At 44.5% G+C, this 27,014-nt stretch overlaps 1 protein-coding gene across 1 annotated transcript; it reads right to left on the bottom strand.

Moving 5' to 3' along the window:
• Positions 1-497: 497 nt before the first annotated feature.
• On the bottom strand, positions 498-26,462 carry mpl (MPL proto-oncogene, thrombopoietin receptor). Its single transcript, XM_034080380.2, has 12 exons — positions 26,261-26,462; positions 25,902-26,022; positions 24,836-25,005; positions 24,395-24,552; positions 23,905-24,049; positions 23,669-23,783; positions 23,285-23,445; positions 22,681-22,823; positions 2,106-2,265; positions 1,898-1,979; positions 1,650-1,737; positions 498-1,353 (listed from the first exon to the last, which is right to left on the bottom strand). Exons 1-12 carry the CDS (start codon positions 26,361-26,363, stop codon positions 925-927), a joined length of 1,875 nt encoding a protein of 624 aa, XP_033936271.1. The 5' UTR covers positions 26,364-26,462; the 3' UTR covers positions 498-924.
• Between the last annotated feature and the right edge of the window lie 552 nt (positions 26,463-27,014).

Here is a 27,014-nt window from a genome sequence, read left to right as displayed (position 1 = left end):
GGTTGGTATAAATCAGGAGGATTCATCAAAACATTTAAAATCTAACTGTTTTCTAATTGTTGTGTTGTGTAGAATAACCTAGCATTGTCTTAGTAAGGAGTCGGACTGGCTATGACAACCCAGAGGCAACCCATCTCTGCCCGCTGATCTCTGCTACCACCTAGTGACACCTAAATTGTAAGGCAAATAGAAATAGGGTCTGTATCTAAGCTCAAGACAGTTCAGTTGCTGTTTGATAGTAAGCACGACAAGCTGCTGTCTAGCAAGCTGCTCAAATCAGTTAAAATGTCCATGTGTCTCCTATGTTTTAGTTTGACATTTACGTTACGTGCCTTCCCAGAAAATGCGAAAAAACTAAAAGCTTGTTTTGTCTTTTACAAGCAAACACTCCAACCTCAAATAGGACTCAGAGGAATCTACAATAAATATGTATAGAATATATCAATATAAAACAAACCGTATCTATGAATAAGATCTGCAGAAAAAAAAGATTTTCCAGATGCAGATAATTTATTTTAAAAAAGTACATTCACAAAAAAGAAAGTATTTTTTTTTTTACATATTTTCCTATGAATGTTTAAACATAAAATTCAAACTCAAAACATTCACATCATGTTATATTCCCAATCCCTCATGCCACTTCCCTCTAACCCCAGAACAGTAAAACATGGTAATTATGTTAAAAGTCACAGAGTGTATCCTGGATCTACTGTTCTCTCTAGTGGATATAAACACACAACAGTAGTATGTACAATTACAAATATAAAAACAATATGATATGCTTAAATATCCTCAACAATTATAGAAATGTTGAATATATGGTAAAAAGGTCTAGTTTGAAGCCATAAGTGCTATGCTTTTATGTCAATACGAAGGTTTAAATCTAACCTACACAAGTGGATACAAAGAACCTTAATTGTACATTTAGCTACAGGGGATATTAGTATAGATGTTGCCTGGCCCCCTTGCATCAGTGAGCTTGCAGTCGGGTGTGTCTGCAGACAGAGGCAGAGGAAGGTAGGAACGGTTCAGTAAGTCACTGCCTGAGCAGGCGGTCAGACTGACTGAGAGGAGCTCATCACTCACCCCTGGACTGTCTTTCGGTCCAACATCCTCGTAGACATACTTGTTTCCTTTTGGCCAAAGAATGATACTGTCTTTGTTCAGAGTCACATAATCTGAGAAGACTCCGGCCCCTTCAATCTGTCCTCCACTGCAGAGGTGTCTCTCTGACAGGAGCGGGGTGCATCCCTCTGAGGGCTTCCCCAATATTGAACCCTCATCTTCAGAAACGATCTCCAGCACAGAAGACGTGGTTTCCTCAGAGCATTGCTTTGCTGTTATTGGTGGATTCTGTAGCACAGATAGCAACATGTTTACACCGTGGAACACTGACACAATGTTCATGATATATTTTAAACTTATTTTTTCACCTATTCAATGTATGAACACATTTCATGTCATTACAATTATATATTATATCTATATTTATATTGTATCTTTATGGCTAAATTAGTATTGAACCGAAACCATGTTTCACTGGGGTAAAATATGTTATGTTCAAGTGATGCAATGTTGCACCCATGTTGCTTAGATACACGTGTAACCAAATGGTAAATGCAGCATGTTAAATAATGTAGATAACTTACCCATCTCTGTTCGTCGAGGTCTGTCAGAAAACCTTGGAGGACTTTATCAAGGTTGGGCACCGGTGGCCAAAAATACAGCTTGAGCTTACTACAGTATAAACACACATAGAGCAAAGATGTAAAGAAAAGGATAAGAAATGTGGAAATTCATCATAATATTATCAATATTCTTTGGTCTCAAATTATTATTATTAGTCCTCAAAATTCATCTCATTTCAATCTTAAAAGGTGAGGAACAACAGTCCTACCGGAGGTACGTGGGAAACAAGGAGATGACAATGATGGCCATTATCAGCAGGGCGACAGGGATAGACAGAATGAGCAGTGTGCCTGTAAATGTGAATTAAACAGCATTAGGGTTTGATTTAATCAGAGCAACACACAGACTAAAAATCTACTCCTATTTTGTTGTGACAAATAAATGTGTGTCAGATCTTTGTCAGTCTCAGAGCGTACCTGCGTCAGCAGGGGTTTCACCAGTCAGCACATCTGACCAGTCACTCCAGTGGCCTGAGTAAATAAACCCATTAGGTTTAGCTCTGATCTTAACACTGTACTGACTTCCTGTCGGGACCTCCAGACATGCACCGGTCTCAGGACCCTTTAGGAACACCGTCTGTGAAAGGAAGGTGGATTTCACTTTTAATGTTAAGAACATACATGCCAATCTTAGTGATTATGTGCAATGCAATGGGTCATTTTGCTAATTTTTCACTAGGCATTCGTCACTGAATGTATAATTGAATAATGCCTTCTCTGGTGCCATCTGGTGGTTATATGAGCAATGCAACTGGCAGCAACGAGAACCTGCTGTAGCATAGGCACCTGTAGCCCTAATTAACTGTATGTATAGTTAATGTAGTAAATAAACAGTTTTTGTATTTCTCCATCAAGTTTGCATACATGGGTAAAAAATGACCCATGTATGCAAAACATCCTATAATAATAATAATAATAATAATAATTATGTTATAAATAATTATTTTATCAGTGATTTGGACCAAACATTAAATGTGGCTGGTGGTGTGTGTTTACTCTTTTTAGCCCACATCTTTCCATTGCCCCTGTAATGTGCTTTTGGAGGTGGGGCGTGCCATCCATGCATCTCTTTAGACAAAAGTATTGGGCCACCTACACATTACACCTAAAGGAGCTTTTATGACATCCCATTCCAAATTCATATAGGCATTAATATGAAGTTGGTCCCCCCTTTGCAGCTATAACAGCTATCCCTCATCCACCAAACTTTACATTTGGCACAATGCAGTCAGGCAGGTAGGCCTAACGTTGTCCTGGCATTCGCCAAACCCAGACTGGTCCATCAGACTCCCAGATAGAGAAGCATGATTGGTCACTCCGCAGAACATGTTTCTACTGTTCTATTGTGATTGTAGTAAAGTGTTTTTATTACATGTTCAGCACTTTGGCTCGACCAAAAATCGTTTTTAAATGTGTTATATAAATAAAACTTGATTTGATTTGACTTACTGCTCCAGAGTCCAGTGGCGGCGTGCTTTACTCCACTGCATCCAACGCTTGGCATTGTGCTTGGTGATGTAAGGCTTGATGCAGCTGCTCGGCCATGAAAACCGATGAAGCTCCCATAGTTTTGGTCTGATATTAATGCCAGAGCTGGTTTTTGAACTCTGCAGTTATTGCAGCGCTTTGGCCACTTTGCCCCCCCCCCCCCCCCACAACACTCTGCAACTGTACTTGGTCTGCCACTGAGTTGCTGTAGTTCCTAAAAGTTTCCACTTAATAATACCACTTACAGTTGATGGTGGAATATATCGGAGACAAACTGTCTTGTTGCAACGGTGGCATCCTATTACAGTGCCACGTTCAAATTCAATTTGGACTCTTTCGAACGACCCATTATTTCACAAATGTTTGTAAAGGCAGACTGCATGGCTAGGTGCTTGATGTTATACACCTGTGGCAATGGGACTGAACAAAACACCTGAATTCAATGATTAAGAGGAGTGTCCCAATAATTTTGTCTATATAGTGTATGTGGCATGACGAGCTCTTTGCCCAGCTCCTTGCTGAAAAGCCGCCGTGCATTGGTCACACCACCCATGTAATTAGGGTGTTGCAGGCCCGGACTGGCCATCGGGAGGACCGGGAAGTTTCCCGATGGCCTGGCCTGTTAAGTGGCCTGCTGGCCTGAGGATTTTTTTTGTATACGTATGTATTGTGAACGCAACGCTGCGCAAATATGGGTCTGACTCTGCCTCACAGAGGGTGACTGGCTGTCTACATGATGTGGCCTGCCGACATGGCCACTTTCATACAGATCATACTCGATTGGTCTCTGTGTGTCATTCAAGCTCGGGAGGGTGTGTGTTATGGGCACAGAAACTTCGACGTGCCGTACTCCTGAATGTCAAAGCGTGCCAGCTGGGCAGGCTGATTGAAGTGGGTTTGTGGAAGGACCCCGGGCGGGAATGCCACATTTTCCCAAAGGGCAACGCCTGAGAGTCTCACCTCGTGCATGTATTGTTTATGGAGAGGACATGCACCTCCCCGACTCGCTTCCCTGAGGCTATGGCAAGCAGAAATGCTGCCTTTGTGGGCAGCCACCTAAGCCCCACCTGGGCCAGGGGCTTGAAGGGAGGAGATGATAGGGCATCCGGCAGCAAGGGCAGGTCCCAAGCCGGAGCCCTCGGGGTGCAAGGGGGACGCTGCCGTAAAGCCCCTCTCATAAAGAGGGACACCGACCTGTGGCAACCCGCCGTGGCGCCGTCGACCCGAACATGTCAGGCAGAATCGCAGCCACATAAATTCAGAGTGGAGTGAGAACGTCCACTATCTAGAAGGGACTGTTGTCTAAGCAACAATGTACATGCTGTCCCCAAGGAACACGCACATTCTTGCCCCCCAGTTGGGGTAGAAAGTGCGTGAGTGCAAGCTGCACGAAGCTCTAGCACGTTGACCTGGCGCGCACTCTGCTGGGCAGACCGCTGACCCCGAACGGTCCTGCCCTGCCGCACTGCACCCCACCCTGAGAGACATGCACCTATGGTGATGGTCTCCTGGCGGGATGGGATGGCGCCCATGGGCACGCCTACCAGGAGATAGGCCCTGCCCCTCCAGCGTGACGGAGAGTGGAGCAATGCTGCAACACCCTGACTTCTCTGTGCCTGTGCCACTTGGTGTCCAAGTGAAGGCTGTTCAGCCACATCTGCATGGGGCGCAACGACAGCGGGCCTAAGGGCCCAGCAGCCGAGGCAGCTGCCAGTCTGCCCAAGGGCCGGAGGAACTGAATATAAGGCACCCTCTTGCCTGGCCCACGTGGAAGTAGGCATCCCTCGGTTGAGAACCACTCCACCTGTGCGTATGCAGTAGTCAGCATATAGAATGGCAGCACCTTCAGGAATCTGTTGATTCCTCTGAGGTCCAAGATCAGGCGAAATCCGCAGACTTTCTTGCTCACGAGAAAGTATGCCGAGTAGAACCCCCTGGCTAAGCAGAGGGTATTACTGGGTTGATTGCGTCCTTGGACAGAAGGACGGACAACTCTTGGCCCAGAGCTAGGGCCCCTGCCGGATCGCTGACGACTGTCAATTAGACCCAGCCGAAGGCTAGGGGCCGGAGCTGCGGTCCGTACCCCTGGGTTAAGGTGAAAACCACCCAAGGGACGGAAGTACAGACTGCCCAGAAACTGAGCTGCTGCAGGGAAAACAGCCGCCGACCACCCCCAGGATTTCAGGGCCCAGCCCCCCAGACCCTGGAGCCTCTTGGGGGGGCTCCGGTAAGGCTCTGGGGCACGAGGCCGCCTGGAAGGCGGGCGACATGGGGCACGAAAGTCATTGGGAGGCGATTGAGTGGGCCTCTAAGACCTCTGCAGACCACCCCTGTAATCCGGCGGCTGAGTGCGGCTGAGTGCGGCTGCTAGAGCGGCCCCTGGGCCTGCTGGGAGTGGGCACAGGTCTGCGAGGACCCGATTGCTGCTGCCTGGTCTGCCTAGCTTGGGCGGCACGCTCCAGTGCCTCCAGGGTAGCTGACCTAAACAGCTCCCCTGGCTCGACTGGTACGCTACGGAGGACTCTCAGTCAACCGAAGGAGGTGCGTAAGTCGAAGGAGGGGCGCCAACCGAAGGAGGGGGGGGGGGGGGACCGTCGGCCCGCTAGCAGCCCCTACACTGGGCCCAGGCTGAAGGGCCAAGAGGCGACTTCATCATGCCCCTATTGGCAGCTAGCCGATCCACTTTAGAGGACAGCCTGTTTCTAGTCCTTCTATTGGGGGGAGCACACAGCCATCGCTCCCTCAAGTCGCCGGGAACGGCCGAATTGATCTGGAGGGGGACGTGACAAGGAGAGGTATCTGTTGGCTGCTGCCAGACGTTCCACCTCAGTGATTCTAGCCACTCTGAGCACCCGAGGCATGCAGCTACAGCTCATGCAGGCGTTTACCGTGAGAACCTGCCTCAGATGCTCGAATTTCGTCCCCACTGACCGCCAGAGGCGGCCGAGGCAGAAGGGGCAGCGATCATGGCCGTCCTCGGGCTCAAGAGAAGCCATACAGGCACTACATGAATGAACCATTCTGTAGGTAGCCAGATGCAGCGTAGCCGGGAGCGGGTGCGGGAACACAGCCTTCACCAGCTACCTGCTTAATGGAAAGAGTAGAGCGTTGCTGCTACTCGCCGAACAGAAAGAGGGATGTAATTACACCCACGTTCCCGGCAGAGGGAGCGGGAGCGAGAGCACTGCCTTCACCTGGCTGGATTAATAAACACGGCAGTTCAGCGTCTACCAGGAACGGGGGCGAGAACACTGCCGGCTGAGTTAGAGACGAATGCCAGATGCAGCATAACCGGGAGTGGGTGCGGGAACACAGCCTTCACCCGCTACCTGCTTAACGGAAAAACAGGGCAGTTCCGCGTCTACCAGGAGTGGGGGTGAGAACACTACCTTCACTGGTTGAGTTAGAGACGAATGCCAGATGCAGCGTAACCGGGAGCGGGTGCGGGAACACAGCCTTCACCAGCTACCTGCTTAACGGAAAGAGTAGAGCCGCGCCGCTACTCGCCCAACAGAAATAGGGATGTAATTACACCCACGTTACCGGCAGATGGTAAATAAGGCAGTTTACCAGGAGCGGGGGCGAGAACACTGCCTTCACTGGCTGAGCTAGAGGCGAGTGCCAGATGCAGCGTAACCGGGAGCTGGTGCGGGAACACAGCCTTCACCAGCTACCTGCTTAACGGAAACCAGGCAGTTTAGCGTCTACCAGGAGCGGGGGCGAGAACACTGCCTTCACTGGTTAAACTAAGACGAATGCCAGATGCAGCGTAACCGGGAGCGGGTGCGGTAACACAGCCTTCACCAGCTACCTGCTTAACGGAATAAACAAGGCAGTTTAGCATCTACCAGGAGCGGGGGCGAGAACACTGCCTTCACTGGTTAAATTAAGACGAATGCCAGATGCAGCGTAACCGGGAGCGGGTGCGGGAACACAGCCTTCACCAGCTATCTGCTTAATGGAAAAACGAGGCAGTTTGACGTCTACCAGGAGCGGGGGCGAGAACTGCCTTCACTGGTTGAGTTAGAGACGAATGCCAGATGCAGTGTAACCGGGAGCGGGTGCGGGAACACAGCCTTCACCGGCTACCTGCTGCACGGGAAGAGTAGAGTGGTGCTACTACTCGCCGAACAGAAAAAGGGATGTAGCTACATCCGCATTACCGGTAGAGGGAGCGGGAGCGAGAGCACTGCCTTCACCTAGCTGGGTAAAATTAAGAAGCTTAACAGTATACGCAAGACGTTAGCCGAGCGGCTGCTGCTAACGATCAAGCGAGATCGAGTCAAATAACACACATGTTTAAGACCAGATAACTAGCTTCTAAAGAAGAGAACAGCACAGAGCCGTAGTTACAGCAGTAACCATGGCCAGGGCTCACACCAGAGATGTTCACAAGTCTTTTTTTGCAAGTCCAAGTCAAGTCTCAAGTCTTTGGTCACGAGTCCAAGTCAAGTCTCAAGTCTTTGTGGGGTGAGACTTGATCAAGTCTCAAGTCTTTGGTCACGAGTCCAAGTCAAGTCTCAAGTCTCTAAAAAAATAAAAGTCTCATGTCTCTTCTGGTTGTAATAAGCCTTCTATTGTCTGCTGCTATCCAGTCTGTTAAGAATACTGCACAGCTATATCTAAGAAATTCAAAGCATTTACTATGTTATTATCACTCCTATATCTATTAGCATACAGTATCAGTACTGATTAGTTGTTTGTTATATGATCACTTTAAACAAGCTATTGCAATGCAATATGATTAACGTTACCAACCTTTTTTATGTCATGTCAAGAGTTGGATGTCAACGCCACTCAACTCAAACAAGTGTGACAAGCAATTCACTAATCTTTTCAAATATTCAGTTACAAAGCTAGCAGCAAGCTAAGTTAACATTACATAGCTGATGCTGAGCTAAACATGTTTGCTAACCGTCCATGCGTTAATGTGACTGACGGACCTCTCCGGGTGAGTTTTCAAGTGCCTGATGAAATTCGATCTCGGCTAAAGTAACTGGATGGCCTACCTGCCTGTCAGCCTTCCATCTGGGCACAAATTTATCTCGTGCCCTGATTGGTAATGTGCGCGTTCGTGTGTGTTGGAGGAGGCGGGCTCTATAAGGAAGTAGCAGCCTCTAGCAGATTATCTCCGGTTGTGTATTTTCAAATTCTAGCGATCTCGAGCCGGTTTCTCTCAAATTGACCTACCCCACCTTTAATACGCCAACAATAGAAAACACAATGATTGTTCACGAGTCCCAACACACGAGTCCAAGTCGAGTCTGAAGTCTTTTGGTCACGGGTCCAAGTCAAGTCTGGAGTCTCTGTGTGTGCGACTTAAGTGCGACTCGAGTCCGAGTCACAGACTCGAGTCCCCATCTCTGGCTCACACGGCATCTAACCGTAGTTACAGTAGTAACTATGGCCAGTACTTACACGGCTTAGAACCGTAGTTACAGTCTTAACTATGGCCAGCACTTACACAGCATAGAGCCGTAGTTACAGTAGTAACTCTGGCAGGTACTTGCACGGCTTGGAACCGTAGTTACAGTAGTAACGGCCAGTACTTACACAGCATAGAGCCGTAGTTACGGTATTGCCTATGGCCAGTACTTGCACGGCTTGGAACCGTAGTTACAGTAGTAACTATGGCCAGTACTTACGGCTTAACCCTGTAGTTACAGTATTAACTATGGCCAGTACTTACACAGCTTGGAACCGTAGTTACAGTAGTAAGTATGGCCAGTACTTACGGCTCAGTACCTTAGTTACAATAGTAACTGTGGCCGGTGCCTAAAAGTGTCAGCCAACGGCTGCCCACTAGACAATATAATATTGGGAGGATGAAATCCTCCTTAATGGCCATACATGCAGAGCACACAGCCAGACCCGGCGTCATGGGCGGGCCCCATGGGGCCGGTCCCGCCCATCCAGGATTTGGGCCCGCTGTTTTAATCAGGGCTGAATACAACATTTTAATTGTTTTATTATTATGTTCAGTGGCGGCGCCAGGGTATACTTGGGTAGGCTACAGCCATACCAATAAATGGCTTAGCCCCACCATGAAAAATGATTTTAAAGTAAGCTAAATAAAGTCCGCCAACTCGCGGAGTAAATTGCACAGACAGCAGTTAGTAGGATTGATTTCAGCAGTCACTTGTCTGGAAATACCGAAGACTAGAAACGGTTTGAAAACGTTTGTCACGTAGTGATCATCTTCTCAATAGAACATCTTTGATAATGTCTTCTGGCCAATCAGAATCAAGATAACGACGTGGTGTTGTTACAGGAAGTCCCGACGGAGAATATTCTTGCTGTAGTACATCTCTATATACATCGATACAACATTACGTGTTGATAGAAATCAACACGTAATGAAATAAGAGCCCACGGTTTGATGATTGATGTGTGACACACATCTTTCATTTTGACACACAGAACAATGGGGGCTATCCACCCTAATCCACAATGTAAAGTAATTCACCGCCTCTTCCCTCTTCTCTCTGTGAGGAGCAGCAGGTTCAGCTTTCAGAACAAAGTAACACAAAACTGAAATGGCATTCATTTTTTTAAATATGTTGTGTAGTAATAGATTTATTTATTTTTCTTCTCAAGAGAGGACCAGAATGTGTATTTTATGTTAGTATTTCAAAAAATCTCCTGGGGGAGAATCTCCCCAGACCCCCCTGCAGGGGTTGGGTTTTCAGCATGTCAGCTCTTTCACAATTCAGTTTTCCTGGGAAATGTAAGTTTCGGGGTGGGCCCGCCCTGGTACATCAAATGCCCGCCCAGAGACGTATGTCTGCCGCCGGGTCTGCACACGGCACACACAGTGAAGATTGTTCTCTGCATATCGTCCTAGTGCTAGGAGTCTAGTACTAGGAGCAGTAAATACAACGATATAGCGCTACTGCAACCATACCATGCGAGCGGGAGCGAGAGCACTGCCCTCACCGGCTGAGTTAAATAATGAAGCTTAACGGAGCGTCCACACTACAGCTTCAAAAATAGCTTGGAGCTGGGCGTGTCTGGAGCTTGGGGATTTTATTCAAGCAACACGACCAACAACCAATCACATGAATCTCCCGCCCCCGAAATACAAAGCAAAAACCCCCGGGGATTTTATGCGAGCAATATATATATAAACTCCCCAAACAGGCGAAAACCTACCAGTTTCCCCCACTGTCTCTGCCACCTCCCTCCATGCCTGGTTCCTCCGGTTTGTATCCCGGTAGGTGAAGACGGTCTGGTCATACAAAACCGGGTGATTCGCTACGGCGATAGTTAGTTTCTCCTCCGACTTTTTTTGAAATATAGAAATGAACGGCGGGATATCTCTCCCAGCTTAGACGCGGTTTGATTGGCTACGGCTTCAGCTGTCAGATTTTGGGAAATGGGATTTGATTGGCTGGCGCTGGCTACTCCGGCGTCTCCGGCGTCAGAAGTTGAACATTGTTCAACTTCTGTCGCCGGAGACGCCTGAGACGGACCGCTCTGCTACCCACAATTCAGTTCGGCGAAAAAGCGCGGCTACGTGACGTCACCCCATTGAAAGTGAATGGGCAGATTGGAGCTTTCGACGCTGTCGACCGGGTAATTAGCTTCTAAGAAAGAGAACAGCCCGCATATAACCGTGCCTGGTTACAGTAGTAACCGCACATGCCGAGCACACAGCACCCGCCGTGAAGATGTTCTCTGCATATCATCCTAGTGCTAGGAGTCTAGTACTAGGAGCAGTAATACAACGATCTAGCGCTACTGCAATCAAACCCTATGCTACCGGGAGCGGGAGCACTGCCCTGAGTTAATAGTTAAGCTCAACAGCAAGGTGTTAGCCAAGCGGCTGCTGCTGACCAAGTCAGAACACAAATGTTAAAACCAGATAATAGCTTCTAAGAAATAGAAAGTACTTACCTTACTTTCTAGATCTAAACGAAAAACGGGTTTAAAGTATGACCCTCTGGGCTTCCATACTAAATTGAATGAGGGACGCAGCCAAAGCTGGGACTCAAATGCTAATGATAGCCCGGGCACAACGCCACAAGCAGAACTTTCAAAAGAGCATAAGGGCAACTTTATGGGAGAGGAAGCGGGAACACTGTCGTCATCAGAAAGTCTAAGCCACAAAAAATAAGACGGTAATCAGGACAACTTGGCTGGGAGAGGGTGCGGATTGGAAACACAGCCATCACCAGCAACAAGCTGACACAAACCTGTCTGTCGAGGCTCTGCACAGCGCACAGCCGGCCACAGCTCCTGGAGGACGCGTTAACGACCCGTAGCTCCGACTGTCAGTCGCGAAGCTGCACGCGGCCAGCTGTTTGCAGAGAAATCCCTCAGATCAAACGTTCAAACCTGAACGCTGTAGGCTACAAAAATGTAGCCACGGTACCCTCGCGCAGCGAGAAGATGAAAGGAACAGATCCTCTGACGACACGGGCTGATATAGCCGGTGTCACGTGGGTCACAGGTGACTTTGTTGTTATTGGTACTCGAGCTGCGCATGCGCGCGATGGACATATCCAGTGCTAAAGCACCGCCTCTGGCGGTCAGTAGGGACGAAATAGAACTTGTTGAGAGCTAAAACTAGTCTTTGCTGCTGCCTCGAGGAGCAGGGGGAGACAGGAGAGGCTGGTTCAAAATGAACCAAAAACAAATAAATAAACAAGTTTCAATGTTTTTTCATATTGGATATGGGATGTTATAGGTTATGGCCATGTTCTTATGATTTTATGATTTTTTAAATGTATACAATTATGTTTCATATGGGTGTAGTCTCTTTATTTCCGCCTCAAAATGCACCAGATTGATGCATTTAAGTCCAACATTTAAAAAAAATTCTTAGCGGGGGAGCATACCCCCGGACCCCCCTATAGGATTTGAGGTCCACCCCCACTTAAAATATGTTCACATAGGCAGTGATGTACCTGAATGCGTTCAATGAACGATCGTTCATGAACGCGTTCATATTTTGGGCGAACGTGAACTGAACGTACTGTATTTCCGCTAGATGAACGTAATTGAGAACGCGTTCATTCTCAGCGCTGTATAACGGCGTTCAAAAGTGCGTTCATTCTCAGCACTGTATTATAACGGCGTTCAAAAGTGTGCCAGATTTCATATGCCTTTCAGCCGAAATCCCAGTTAAAACACACAGTAAACAGGCTTCAAAATAATGCGGAAAACCACCCAATCTGGCAACAGCAAGCTGCCTGTGACGCGTACGCGCCTGTCACCCCTGGCTGTCGCACTAAAATATAAATATATTAAATATATCAGACAACAAACAATGTGGAACCGCGGAACCGGCGAGCATTGAATTAATTAATTAATTAATTAGTATGGACGAAGCCGAGAGCAGCTGGAGCAGCACTCGCTCAGAGTGAGACTCTACGGCAGGGGTGGGGAACCTCCGGCCTCCGGGCCGTATACGGCCCACGAGACAATTTGGTACGGCCCTCGATGTCATTTATAAACACACGCAAAAAATAAAAAAATGAAAGAAATCTAGACCGCAAACAAATTAAACAACCTGTTTTTCCTGGCCAAGGTCAGGGTCCTTGAACACAACACGAGCCTAACGTGTCATCACGTGGTATATGTCTCGACTGACAGGGGTTGCAGTTCTGACGGAGAGCACCAGAACGCCACTCCAGCACTTCAGAAATGGCAGTACCGATAAGTCCATACACATGCCGCAGTTTCTGCGTGTCTGTGTCTTTAGTTGAAAGCCCAGTGGCGATCTGCTCATCTGTCATACTGATCAGACAGTCAATAACTGTGTTGTTATCATTAGCATATAATAATAATAATAATATATTTAATTTAGATAGCGCTTCTCATCTGCCAAGACAAATCTCGAAGTGCTTCACAACAAGGGATACTGATACGCTTTGAGATAATAAAAGACAAATAATTGTAATAATAATAAGAAATCAAAAAATAAAATATAAAATAGAGTACAAAAATAAAAGTCGGAGATAGCGATAAAAATGGCAGTACTCCAGGTGTACCGTGCTCAAAGTTTATTCGAAGGCCTGCCGAAAGAAGAGGGTCTTAAGGCCGGTTTTGAAGACCTCGGTGGAAGGGGCAGATCTCAGCTGATCTGGGAGGGAGTTCCAGAGGCGCGGGGCGAATGAGCAGAAGGCTCGGTCTCCCATTGTTCGGAGACGTGTGCGGGGGATGTAGAGAAGAGGAGCGTGGCTGGAGCGGAGAGAGCGGGTAGATGTCTGGGTATGAATGAGGTCACAGAGGTATTTTGGGCTTTGTCCATTCAGGGCTCTGTACGTGAGGAGCAGAACCTTGAACTGGATCCTGTAGTGGACTGGGAGCCAGTGTAGTTTTGCAAGTATGGGGGTTATGTGTGCTGACCTTTTTGTACCGGTGAGAACTCTGGCTGTGCTGTTCTGGACTAGTTGCAAGCGGTTGATGGATTTGGCTGGGAGACCGGAGAGGAGTGCATTGCAGTAATCTAGTCTCGAGAAGACGAGTGCATGAACCAGTTTTTTTATGTCATCAGTTGAGAGTGAGGGCTTCAGTCGGGAAATGTTTTTCAGGTGAAAGAAGGAGGTCTTGGTGATATGTTTGATGTGGGCTTGGAAAGACAGAGTGGGGTCAAACCTCACACCGAGGTTGGTGACAACGGAGGAGAGAGGAATGAGCTGACCATCAAGGGAGGGGCTGATGTTGGCGGCCTTGGCAAGCTGGTCGGTGGTGCCTATCAGGATTGCCTCCGTCTTGCTGCTGTTGAGCTGAAGGTAGTTGGTGGTCATCCAGGAGCGGATGTCTTCCAGGCAGGTGTTTAGTGTTTGGATAGTGGTGGTATTGGGTTGTGTTTTGATGTAGACCTGAGTGTCGTCGGCATAGCAGTGGAAGTTATGTTGTCTGATGATATGACCCAGAGGTAATAGATAGATTAAAAACAGGATCGGCCCCAGCACTGAGCCCTGTGGGACCCCGCATGTCACTGCGGTGTCGTCAGACCTGGAACCCCCCAGAGACACGTGGTACTTCCGGTTGGTGAGGTAGCTTGAAAACCACTTCAGAGCCGTGTCCGTCACCCTGGTGTAGGTCTCGAGGCGGTGGAGGAGGATGGTATGGTCCACTGTGTCGAAAGCCGCACTCAGGTCAAGAAGGACCAGGATGCTGGGTGACCCAGAGTCGGCTGCCATCAGTAGGTCGTTGGCTACTTTTATTAGGGCTGTTTCTGTGCTGTGTGCAGGGCGGAAACCTGATTGGAAGGTCTCATACATGTCATTGTCAGACAGATGAGACTGGAGCTGTGCGGCCACGACCTTCTCAAGTACTTTGGCAAGGAACGGGAGGTTGGAGATAGATCTGTAGTTGGAGAGGAGTTCTCGGTCGATATTTGTTTTTTTTAAAAGTGGGGTAACAACTGCTGTTTTGAAATGGACAGGCACCTCACCAGTCTGTAGTGACTTGTTGATGAGTGTTGTCAGGAAATTAACCAGGGTTGGCGAACAGATTTTTAGCAGCGGGGTGGGTATGGGGTCGAGGGAGCAGCTGGTAGGCTTTGATTTGCCTATGATGGCTAGCAGTGCAGATGACGTCACCTCGTTGAAGCTGCAGAGGGTGATTCCGTTGATGAAGGGAGAGCAGGTGGGTGGGGTCCGAGCTACTGTTGAGGCTGTAATGGTTGCTCTGATAACTGCGATCTTGTTTTTAAAGAAAGCAGAGAAGTCATTGCAGAGTTCTGGAGAGGCAGCTGGGGGGCCTGTGTTGGTGGAGTTGAGAAGGCGGTTGATAGTGGAGAATAAGGTTCTCGGATTGCTTTTGCCGTTGTCTATTATTGACGAGTAGTATGCAGAGCGGGCGTTTTTTAGAGCAGTAGCATAGGCACTTTGGTGTTCTCTGAAGGCCAGTAGGTGGACGGCGAGAGCCTGCTTCCTCCATAGTCTCTCCAGCTGTCGACCGCAGGTTTTCATGCGGCGGAGGGCATCCGTGAACCAGGGAGAGGACCGTTGGAAAGTGGCTTTCCTCTTTTTTTCCGGAGCCAGGATGTTGAGCGTGGTGGTCATGGTGTCGTTGTAGAGCTCAATCATGTCGTCGGGGCAAAGCGAACGGAGGTCAGTTGAAAGGTTTGCTGTTATGGTTTTGAGAAAAAGTGGAGTGTCCAAATTATTGATGTTTCGGTACTTCATGACTCTCTCAGTGGGGGGTGGCTGGTTGGAGGATGGGATTGTCAGCGTTAGGGAGATAGCCTTATGGTCAGACACTCCAAGATCAGAGATGTATAGGTCTGATGCAGGTATGTTTCCGGTGATGATGAGGTCAAGTGTGTGACCATGATTGTGGGTGGACCCATGTACATGTTGTGTCAGATTTAGTGAGTCGAGGTAGGACAGGAAGTCGGCAGCCATGGAGCATTTGGGGGAGTCCACGTGTATATTAAAATCGCCAAGTATCACAATGTTGGAGAGAGTGGGACATACTGAGGTGATGAAGTTAAAAAATTCTGGGATGAAGGTTGAGTTGGATTTTGGAGGACGGTAGACTAGTACAACTAGTATAACTGTCAGGGATTTGGGTGGAAAACATTTAAAAGCAAGGCACTCAAAGGACTGAGTATGGGGAATAGTCAGTGGTTGGAGAATAATAGTTTTTTTGTGCAGAACAGCAATGCCGCCACCGTTACCATGGGCACGGGCTTTTTCAATGTAGTTGTATCCAGGAGGGGATGCTTCATTTAGGTGGAAGAAAACTCCCTCTTTATGCCAGGTTTCAGTTAAAAATATCAAGTCTGAGCCATTGTCGTCGATAAAATCATGCATCAGAGCAGATTTCTTAGAGAGAGACTGTGTATTAAAAAGTACAATGTGTACAGGGGTTGTAGAGGCAGAGGCTACCACATGCTTTTGAAGAGGATGGAGTAAACGATCGTTTCTGGACGATTGTCCACAGCGCGAAGCAGATGGTGACATTGCACTACAAGTCCCATGAGCGGCAGCGTTCCGATGACGCACCCGAGATGCGCCAGTGCGTCCCTCAGTCACAAGCGACGGGATGCAGCCAGTGCTCCCATAGTACACAAACTTTCGCCGTGAGCTTCTGTGGATGTAACGCGGGCGAGATATGAAATCATGTCCTTTTTTGGCCACAGAATGTCCAGGAAATTCATGACAGTTGTAGGTGAGGAGTTTCGAGGATATGTTGTGTTTTATTTCCATGCCAATGAAGACCTGGCGGCCCAGCCGGGGAGCCGGGTGCGGGCTAGCTGGCTAGCTGGCTAGCTGGCTAAGAAGCAGAGGACCAGGCAGAGGCTATTCAACCCGGGACAGCGAGGCTGGACTGTCCGGGAAATCCCCAGGAGACGCTTGGTGGAGGCAGGGGAATCCAACAGTGTCTCAGAGGTTGAAGAACTGGACAGAAAATCCACGGAGGCGATGACCGTAGGTGGCTAGCTACAGCGTAGCAGGTATGGAGACTTCAGCCACAGGTTTAAAAAAATAAATAAAAAAAAGGGCTAAACACAACAAAGCTAAACGAGACAAAGTGTTTAAACACAGTTTTAAGAGAGTACAGAAAAGAGAATAAAACTAAATTAAGGCTAAGAATAAGTTAAAACGCAGACGGAGAAGCGGCGAACAGAGCAACGCCAGGCGTACTCTCCCTCCAGCGTGAATTCAGTGAGTTGTGTGTTACTCGTATGGTTAGCTAGCTATGCTAACGAATATAAGAAGCTTTTTCTACAACCAGTGAGGTAAAGGCACATCTTTATATGATCATTATAGTTATAAAAAAAATAAGAGAATAAAGTAAACGGGTATAAAATACTATATGACAGTTATTAATAAAGAAGAATACAGTTTGAAAGGGGAGTGATTTGTCAAATATCCATAAATTAAAAGAAAATCTGCTTACAGTTGTGTTTGGGTGTTGAGAGATGTGTCCATAGATCTCCTAATGTTGCTCTCAAAGTGCACCAGATTGATGCTTTTAACTTCAACATTTAAAAAAAATCTGGGGAAGCAAAAATGGGGAGCATGCCACACCCTGCACGTGCATGCATACGCGAGTCATGGTGAGATATCTGGATTAAGAGGTTGCTTTTTCTTTGCACAGAATGAAATGAATGGGCTGTGATTTTAGTTTTTTTAAGCAGAGGTCAATAACTTGTACGGCCCTCTGAGGATATTGTAAAAATTGAAATAGCCCTTGAGAGGAAAAAGGTTCCCCACCCCTGCTCTACGGCGTCGGCGTATGAGCATTTAAAAGAGTTTTACGTTAAAGTCAGTACTGACTCAGATGGAAAAAATCAAACGTTTGCCTGTAAACTGTGTCCGCCCGGTTTGAAAAAGCAAGTCCGTACATCGACGACGTCGACAACAAACCTTAAACGGCACATTGAGAAAAAGCACACGACTAGCCTTTCACGGTATGTGTGAGTGGCGAATAAAAAAGAGAGCCAAAACAGATCCACTACCACCCAAATCCCATTAACATCGTACAGGAGACAAATAATAGCTCGCAGCAACGTATTGAAAAAAGAACTATAAACTATAAATTAGTTCATTTTTGAAACCATGAACTTTAGTTCAACATTTTGAATTATGAACTATGAACTGAACTAGTTCATTTTAAAATGTGTGAACTGTGAACTGAACTAGTTCATGTAGAAAGTGAACTTTCCCAACACTGCACATAGGTTCCTAAATAGATTTGCACATTTTTTTAAATAGTAACCCATGTCCATATGTTTATTTTTGGGTAGTAGATTTAGAGCGCTATCACTACGGGCAGCAACGCTGTAAAAATTGACAAATAAATCCAGCAAAATGGCACAAAAAACTGGTAGTGGCCTGGCTGGGTGTATAATTCCCGGCCTGACTTATTGTCCCAGTCCGGCCCTGGGGTGTTGTGCAGTAAAGACTGAGTAGGCATTGAGGGTGGCAACATCGAGCACATTGTGTCAGAGCACCATGGGCCACCTCTGTGTTCTCCGCAAGCATATGTAGGTGCGAACCATCTGATCCATTGTGTCCACCCCTGATTTGGTTTTGTTATAGTACCGGATCACTTCTGGTTTCTTCTTTACACTGTTACACTGCTCTGTCCTCATGCATGGTGCTCAGGAGGACAACAGATTTCCCCTTTTTCGGCACATAGCTCACCATGGTCATGTTGCCACTGAATCCAGATTCTGAGCTATGCGTCGAATTTGGATGGCTTCATGACAGGCGGTATGTCCGGCTTGTTTTGGCGAAGAGTCCCCACAATTGTCAGATTCTTCTCAAGGAGCTTTTCAGCCAGAGGGATACTGGTGAAGAAGTGTTCCATTGTGATGTTGCGGTAAATAATCATACAGCAGCATTTGTCCAGTTCCTCCTGTGTAATTTGACATAGACATGAAGTCTCTTCCTCACTAGTAATGGATGACAAGGTCAGGTAATGTTCAAATATGATGTACTGTTATTTTTCACAAGATATCAAATATCTCCTTAGGTAAAATAAGTGTAAAATAAGACTTACATGAATCAGTCGTGCAAAAGCAGCCTGTTGAGTTGTGACAAGTTTGGCATGTGAAAAGTTGTCCACAGGAAACATGTTCCTAACTGCAATTGTTTACAAATAAAAGCTTCCTATCAAATTCCATAGTGAATACATGTTTGGTCCAAATCACTGCTAAAATTATTATTTATAACAAAATTATTATTGTAATGTGTCTTTATTAGTGTGAATTCCACTACAGTTCTTCGATTCTTTAATCATCTTCTTATTTCACCAAATAGTTTGGCTCTCAATAACTTCAGCATACTTTCAGCTACAGAAACCATTCAAATATCAAACTATTCAGCCTTTTTAGCACATGATGGGAAACTTTCAACTTTTTCAAAATATTGTATACCTTTTGAAATATTCAGCTTTTTAAACTCTTTTTTTAACATGGAACTCAATGGGAGGAACCTTCAAATCCTCTGTTAACTACACCGTGTCACCTTTTGAGATATTTAACTTAGTTGAGAGCTTGGTAAAGAGGCCTTCTTCAGATTTGAACATTAGTGTGTATTGAGCAGCTCGTTAAGTCTAGAGTGCTTTGATCTCAAAACAGAGTGGAGTGCTTGAAATGTGCCCAAAAACGTTTTAAACCTGCCATAATTCCCAAACCCTACACTCCTCAGACATCATTTGTCAAGAAAAAATCAGGAAAACCTGTCCTACGTTGAAAAAAAAAAAAAAAAAATGAAAAAAAATTAAACAAAATGCCTCTTGAGGGCATGAAGAGACAAAAACTTGTCAAAAAGTCCACCTAGCTCCCAACAGACTCCCATGTTAAATGTGTCCGGTTCTTTCTTCAGAACAGAGAGAAGTAAACTTTAAACAAACTGCTCCCATCTCCATATTTTACACACAAAACCCCCAAAAAAACATATTGGGGTTCCCTGATGCTCACGGTCTGGTAATTTTTTTATAGGAGCCATAGTTTTTGAACAGGTGGCAAAATTGTCAGATAATCCTCAATGCATTCTTAATGGGACTCAGTTATGCAGTTGGTTACCATGGTGTTGCTGGGCAGATTGGGCCCACACACCTGAGTTACATTATCTAATCAGAGCAGACACGCCCACAGACAGACTGGAGGTTTGTATTATTATTTTTTCAACAGAAGTTAGAAATGCAAGAGGTTTATCTCTCATTCAGAACAATGGAAAGGCTCTCCTTTCACTGCACATCTCCATGGAAACCTTTGATCTCTGGGCTCATGTACACAGATGTTTAATAACGTCGTCACCATGGTAACCTTTGATCTCTGGGCTTACACACACAGGTGTTTGTAAACATTCATTCACTACTACTTACATTTAATATCTAACTCCTTCAGCCTACTTCCAGCTACAGAAACCATTCAACTATTACATTATTCAGCTATTTCAGGACATTGAGGCTATACATGTTGTTGTTTATACCTTTTTTAAACCTTTTATTTTAAATATTAAGCTTCTTCACTATCTGTCCTACTCTTCCAGTTTAACATTTCACTTTCAAGTTTTCAACAAAGTAATTGCAATGCATTTGAGCTGGAACAATTTGGATTAAAAATCATTTCACTTTTCTGCATTTCCCCGCTAAGTTCAGCAACACACTTACTTGGTTTTTGTATCCAAAAGCAGCTACAGAGACCATTCAACTAATACAATATTCAGCTTTTTCTGCATTTTCAGCTAAAGTCAGCAACAAATGTTCACAGTTTACAACATTCGCACACATTTTCTGCAGGAAATGCATTTTCTAGTTTCATTTGTATCACACTTGCATATATGGGTGTTGAGAGCTTCATAGCATGAAGTGAATACTTAAAACGAAAGTTAATTATAAATCATATATGATAAATCATATTCTTGTATGAACCCATAATGAGAATGCTTCTTGATGGTTTTTGAATATGTATGTATGCTTACAATTTTAGTTGTTGCTGTTTGATAACTTTGCGTTTTAAAAAGAGGGTGTTGAGAGCCTCATAGTATGTTGAATACTTAAAACGAAAGTTAGTTATAATCAAATATAATCAATTATATTCTTGTATAACCCACAATGAAAATGCTTCATATTTTAGGTTTTTCTATATTTACAGCATAAACAAAACAAAGTGGTTTGTTTAGTTGAGTGTAAGGCCTGTAATGATTTATGCCCTACTCTCTGATAAGAGAGTAGGCAGGTTCTTTCCTCTCCTCTCACAGCAGGGAGGGGGGCTCCGGACTTAAGGAGAAACACATTGAGGCCTCAAAAAGGTGGTTATGTCATAGCCATAGAATATGTCTAGTCATGTTTTGTTTTACACAAACTTGGGAAGGTGTGTCTTATGCCAGAGCCAATAGAATATGTTGGTTGGGTATAGAGGAGGTGTTTGTGGGGTTTTCTATCCGGTTTTTTGAGCATAAAAAGACTGGCTTTTTGGATTTCGAGGGGGAGAGAGGGGGAAACCCCTGGTATACTCTCTCCTGATAAGCTCTGTCCTTCAGAGCTGGGTTAATAGCTCTCGGTAAGGTTCTCTCAAACTTGGTAAATATCTCTTGAATTTCTTGGTTGGAATGCTGAGTGAATTTCTTGGTTGGAATGCTGAGTGAATTTCTTTGAATGAGTGCATTTCTTTGAATGCTGAATGGAATGATTTTATGGGAGAAGCGTTTGTGAGTATTAGTACCCGCCACCTGTGAGGACCTTCCTCCGAATTCATGCGGATAGGAATGGGTTTTTGAATGTTAGTACCCGCCATCTGTGTCGGAAACAAGCGTTTGTGAGTATTAGTACCCGCCACCTGTGAGGACCTTCCTCCGAATTCATGCGGATAGGTATGGGTTTTTGAATGTTAGTACCCGCCGACTGTGACGGAAAATAAAAAGGTATGGAATCGATGTGAATTGATTTGGTGAAAGAAAAGTTGAATGTGATTTTTATTATCACCGATCTTTTTATGAGGAAATGCCTCTAAATTCTATCGGGAGATTTTAAATGTCACAACTGAATTGGGCAGTTGAAGTGAAACATTTTGATAATAAATGTAAGACTGTGAATTAAACTTTCATATTTGAACATGATCACAGCATCATTTTTTTTGTATGATTATAATGTTGTAAAGAGAGAAGGTAAAAACCCTGTATTAGTTTGGACCTATTTTTCTTCAAATAAACTGATCCCACCTTTTGGACTGGGACAACTTAAAGGACATCTGTGCTCTCCTCTCCTGCTTCAAATGTAAGACTGCACCCTGCCACACACACGTAGGTAGGAACACACCTCATTTACTGATACCAAAATCCTTCGGGATCGCTTAAACAGATTAAAAAGAGTTGTCTGAATTGAAACAGCAGTTAATTGAACCTGGTTCTTCGGGGAGTTAATAGAGGTGAGATCTTGCTGACGTTGGTGGATCTGAGCCAAGCAGTAAACTTACATAGACTCAATAACTTCGGTCAGGTCAATTAGTAGGTCAGAGTAATTTACCGGAATAAATTATCAGGACCTCACCTATACTCTAAACAGGGTCATTTTTGACCCATTGCAAACTTGATGTAGAAATACAAAAACAGTTTTAGTTCCTAAATTAAGAAATGGAGAATGAAAATAATGATGTGTGGTGATCAAAAACAAGATATTAAATGAATACTTGGAATATTAAATGATTAAATAAATTGATTTCCAAAAATATAGCTAAGAAACACTCACCCATGCATGACATAACATTGTACTGTAGGTCAATACGGGTCATTTTCGACCCATGTTGTCCCTTAGAAGAGTAGTGATACATAAATGATTTTTATTCAAAAATTAAGAAAGGAAAAATGAAAGTAAGAATTTGTGATGATCATAAACAAGTTAATTGAGGAATACCTGGACTTTTGAATTGTTCAAGTAATTTGTTGCAAAGATATTTACAATTAAATCTCTCTCGAGTCACTTTTGACCCATGTTGTGTATCAAAGGGTTAAACATATTAAACAATAACCATTATCGAATAAGAAAGGAAAAGTACTGTATGTGTGTGTGGCTGTGAATCACATTTTACCATCCATGCTTCACTCCCTCTCATCTGGTAGCCCACTTCATACTGCAGGTGGGCCGACAGAGCCTGAAGAGGAGTTTCCCATTTAAGGAACAACTTGTCCTTCTCTGAAGCTCCTCTCAGATGACATGGTGGGGATGATTTGACTAAAAAGCACACACAATTTGTCGGTAAATAACATCACAAGACCAAACTTTCTCAAAGGCATGAGGGAAAAAGGTGAAGAAGAAATGTGGTAAAAGCTAGTGACTACTGTACTTAGCGTATCGTACTTGACTGAAAATGCAGTCTGCTGCAAGTAATACGGATAAAGAGCTCAGATACCTGTATTTCTAGCCTATAGTGGACTAGATTTGACCTAGAACCTGGTTTTACACATGTATGATAAAGGCAGATACAATATGACCACAAGCATGCAACGGTTTTAAAATTACTGGTTTGTTTATGTATTACACAGTTCACTGAAAATCTACCTCTGATGAACCTTTACCTCTAAAGAATTATTTACACAGATATGTATTCACGTTTTATAAAGAGAGTTAAAGAAAAAACAATTTGCCTATCCAAAAGAAACAAAGAGGAACAAAGAGGAACAAAAATCCCTCACTGCTGTTTCTGAGGGTGAACTCTGGAGGAAAGAAGGTCCTGTTGAGTCGAGCTGAAGAGCTGCAGAGCTTCACCCTGACTGCTCTGGACTCGTCTCCATGGAAACAGCACATTTCAGTCAAGCCCCCATCTGCGAGACACTCGGTCCAGACCAGATCTTTACTGTATAAGGGTCATAATATAATCAGATGACCACACGTGTAGGCCTACTTGTTTTGGTCTGCACAGAGAGTGAAATACATTTGAAAGAACGATGTCCCTGAAAGTGATGTGTGTGCTGTTTACTGTGATGGATGTAATAAAAAAACAAGGTGATATTTCTATAAAACATATTTTAGCATGCACATATGAGGACTTGTAAAACTCAACGATGTAATGTATGTACCTGATATCCATATTGTAGAAAAGCTTGTAATCCTTCTCTTTACCATATCTGCTCCCATTCCATTGGCAGGTGATATTTTGCAGGTCAGATGTGTAGCACGTTAGTGAAATATCATCTGAAACAAGAGAAAACATGTGTTATTCAAGTGTTGCACCTGTGACAGAAGCGTTCACAGGATGAGATGCTGTGCTATGGATAACAACAGCTTCACCCTCTTTGTTCGCATCTAGTCTCACCTGCACTTTGGGGAACCACAGCTCGCACCAGGTTGGACCAGCTGCTCCAGTGTCCTGCATTTGGGTTCAAAGCATATTTTACAGCAACCTGGACATCAAGCTCCTCCCCTGGAACCAGAGAGTCCAGTGTTTCACCCTCCTTTGCCTGTAGAAAATCAGACATTTTCCAAAATGTAAAAAAAATTGCTGTTTTGTTATTATTTGTTTTACTTATTTGTTTTACGGCATACTATATATTTTTTTTTAATACCCTTTATTGCATACTTTAACATTTAAATATTGTATTTGTTGTGTAATGAAAAAAAAACGTTGACATTGTTCAAATTGCTCTGTAATAAGTCTTAGTTGCCGTGATGAACAAAAGTACATCACCCTAACCTGAATACTGGGGATATCAACACTTACATGATATATAAACTGTATTAATGTTCACACTCAGTAAGTGTGAGATAAAATGATATAATGGATTGATTGAAATACTTGTTTGTACCTCCTTAATCTTCACTCCCAGCCCCTTGGAAGAGTATCGAATCCTGTACATCACGTCATCTTTCAAGTGTTTTGAGACCTTTGTCCGCCATGAAACCTGCAGCTGTCCTGCTTGGCCATTTTGGTGTAAAGACACATTGAAGGGGGGATCCAGGAGGACTAGAGGCAAGAAGGTGATGGGAAAAAGGAAATTAATAAAATACAGAATTCAGTAAAAACACTTCACTTGTATTTATCCAACAGGTGAAGACTAGGCTTGCTGTCTTTGTTCTTAACTTATTGACAGGAAGTCTCAGCAAAGACCAAGGACTCCCTGAAGAAACTGAGGATACCTATGATCAGCTGACTCATTGGCTGTTTTCAGTTAGGCCTACCTAACAAGCCATCTCATCTTTTCTCCCTTCCCCTAAGAAGAATTGTATTGCAAAAGGAAACGTCTTACAGTGGTCTTCCACGGAGACAGTTCTTCTGTAGAGCCTGGTGTTGGTGTCGCGCTCCACCACTTCAAGGTGTGTTTCCACAAATGACAACACATCCGATTGAGGAAATGAGCAGATGTGCAGGAAAGTTGCCGCTTCTATTTTTTGGACAGACATTTCACACCTTTTCTCTCTAGATTAGAACAAATGACAGACACAGTAGAAAAGGTGGTCAATCAGTCAATCAAGGAAGAACAAGGGTTGAATTATAGACACAACAAATGCTAAAATAAACAAGTCATTTAAAGTAAAAGGTTTTGGTTGACTTAAAGGTCCTATGCTTCCGCGTGCAGGTTGACGTCACTACATCCAAATGGACCAATCCGCACACACACTCACTCAACGTCCCGACAACACGGCACCCAGACCCAGCATTCTCATCGGTTTGTCACTCACACACTCACTCACTCAGACCCCACGCAGCAACCAGGAAACAACACCAGTAATCCAGCTCACACTGTCCGCTCCTCGAGCCTCAAAGAGCGGAGCAGCGAGCGCCGCAACGTCCCTCAACACGGCACCCAGACCCCACGCAGCATTCTCATCTGTTTGTCATTACTGGTGTCATTTTCTGGTTGCTAACAAACGCCATTGTAACACATAATCACTGATGTTCCGCTGTAACGGTGGTGGACTCATCAGAACAGAGTGGGCAAGCTGACCAATCAGAGTACAGTGGGCTCATAGGGGGGGCGGAGCAGGATCTCCAACAAGGCGTGTAGGACAGAGAGTGAATACACATACTATACAGAGATGCTGTATGAGAAACCAATGTGATTTTGGAACCTTGAACAATTTAAATCTATTCTAGTAGACCTCAACAATGGAATTATGATCAGTAGAAATGGCCAAGACATGGGATTTTTAATATTACAATTCCCCCAAGACCTTTTGTAGAACACACGGTAAAGAAGCAAGTTTATGATTCAGAGAAAATGTAAGGAAACGTATCTACTGTTTAAATCTTTTGAGACTCTCATAGTCACTAAACATACAAAACACAATGCGTGTACTGTCTATAAAACATACCTGAAAACAGTGTAGAGTAAATCATATGTCCTGTTGTCTGCAGTCTCAAAGAAGCAGGTGAAATCCTGCTCAGTCCGGGTGAAACATTTAGGATCCTTCTCATCCTTTAAGAGCAACACATCTGCTCCAGAAATAACAAACATAATGCATGAGCATGGAATAAAGCACGCACTCCACAATCAAACAAGATGGCATGCCTTGACTTGCCCCAAGGCTTTTGGGGCTCTGTTTCACAAAGTAAAATCACATTTTTTCAGTGGCAGCAGACACATTAAGACTTGAAAAGAGCTGTTAATTGGACTGAATTAAAACTGATTCAACTTGAAACTCATTTTGAAAAGAGTAATCCTTACACCTACCTTCCCTTGACAGATGATTGACAGTTTTACAATGTAGCCCAGGCACAAAGCCCACTTGTATCCAAAGGCTGAGGAGTATCCGCCACCTGCAGTGCAAATCCATGGTAGATAGAGATATTATGTATGTTAAAACACCATGGCACCTAAACTAACACAACACATGTTTGTGAAGGTGCATTGTGTGTGCTGTAGGTCATGCTAGTGTTGGGCAGGGTTTAACAGTGTTGAGGGGTTGGATAAGAGAGCTGTGCACGAAGCAGGAAGCTGGCTTTTTGCAGAGTGGAAGTAAACGACAAAAAAGCAGTTTGTTAACTGTAATAATAGATATTCCAACTTTTAAAACCAGATAATACATTATTTGACCAAGCCCAGCAAAATGTGTTCCTTAATCAATTTATATTAACCATTTTTAATTAAACCTGCACACATTAAATGCATGTTTTATTCCAAGGGTATAAAACTGCAACTTCCTCAGGACTGCTCAACAGGATTAGGTGTTAACCACCAGATAATGTGGACAATTATAAAAACCAATACCTCTGGAGAAACCTCAACATTACCAAACGTCCCACCCTCTCTACCTTACCCTTATTTCATACCAGAATAATTCCCAGTGTAAATTACATTCCAATGTAATGATACTTTTTAGTCAATATTAGGCATTTTGTTCTCCATATTTGGGTTGCACTACATTTCTCACAGAGATATGGTGAAGAAGCTTTAGATATTCTTTGATAAATCTTTAGGTACATGA

This window comes from Pseudochaenichthys georgianus, chromosome 4, assembly GCF_902827115.2.
Source record: "Pseudochaenichthys georgianus chromosome 4, fPseGeo1.2, whole genome shotgun sequence".
Taxonomy (NCBI): Eukaryota; Metazoa; Chordata; class Actinopteri; order Perciformes; family Channichthyidae; genus Pseudochaenichthys; species Pseudochaenichthys georgianus.
The sequence above is the reverse complement of the archived record's forward strand: the minus strand, read 5'-3'. Positions and strand labels throughout refer to the sequence as shown.

Excerpts from the sequence above, each read along its gene's own strand:
- mpl (XM_034080380.2), bottom strand. The coding sequence starts at position 26,363 with ATGGATTTGCACTGCAGGTGGCGGATACTCCTCAGCCTTTGGATACAA. Across the intron at positions 26,023-26,260 it reads CAATCATCTGTCAAGGGAAG|ATGTGTTGCTCTTAAAGGAT; the intron begins GTAGGTGTAAGG and ends TTTCTGGAGCAG. Across the intron at positions 1,738-1,897 it reads TTGTTTCCCACGTACCTCCG|TAAGCTCAAGCTGTATTTTT; the intron begins GTAGGACTGTTG and ends TTTATACTGTAG.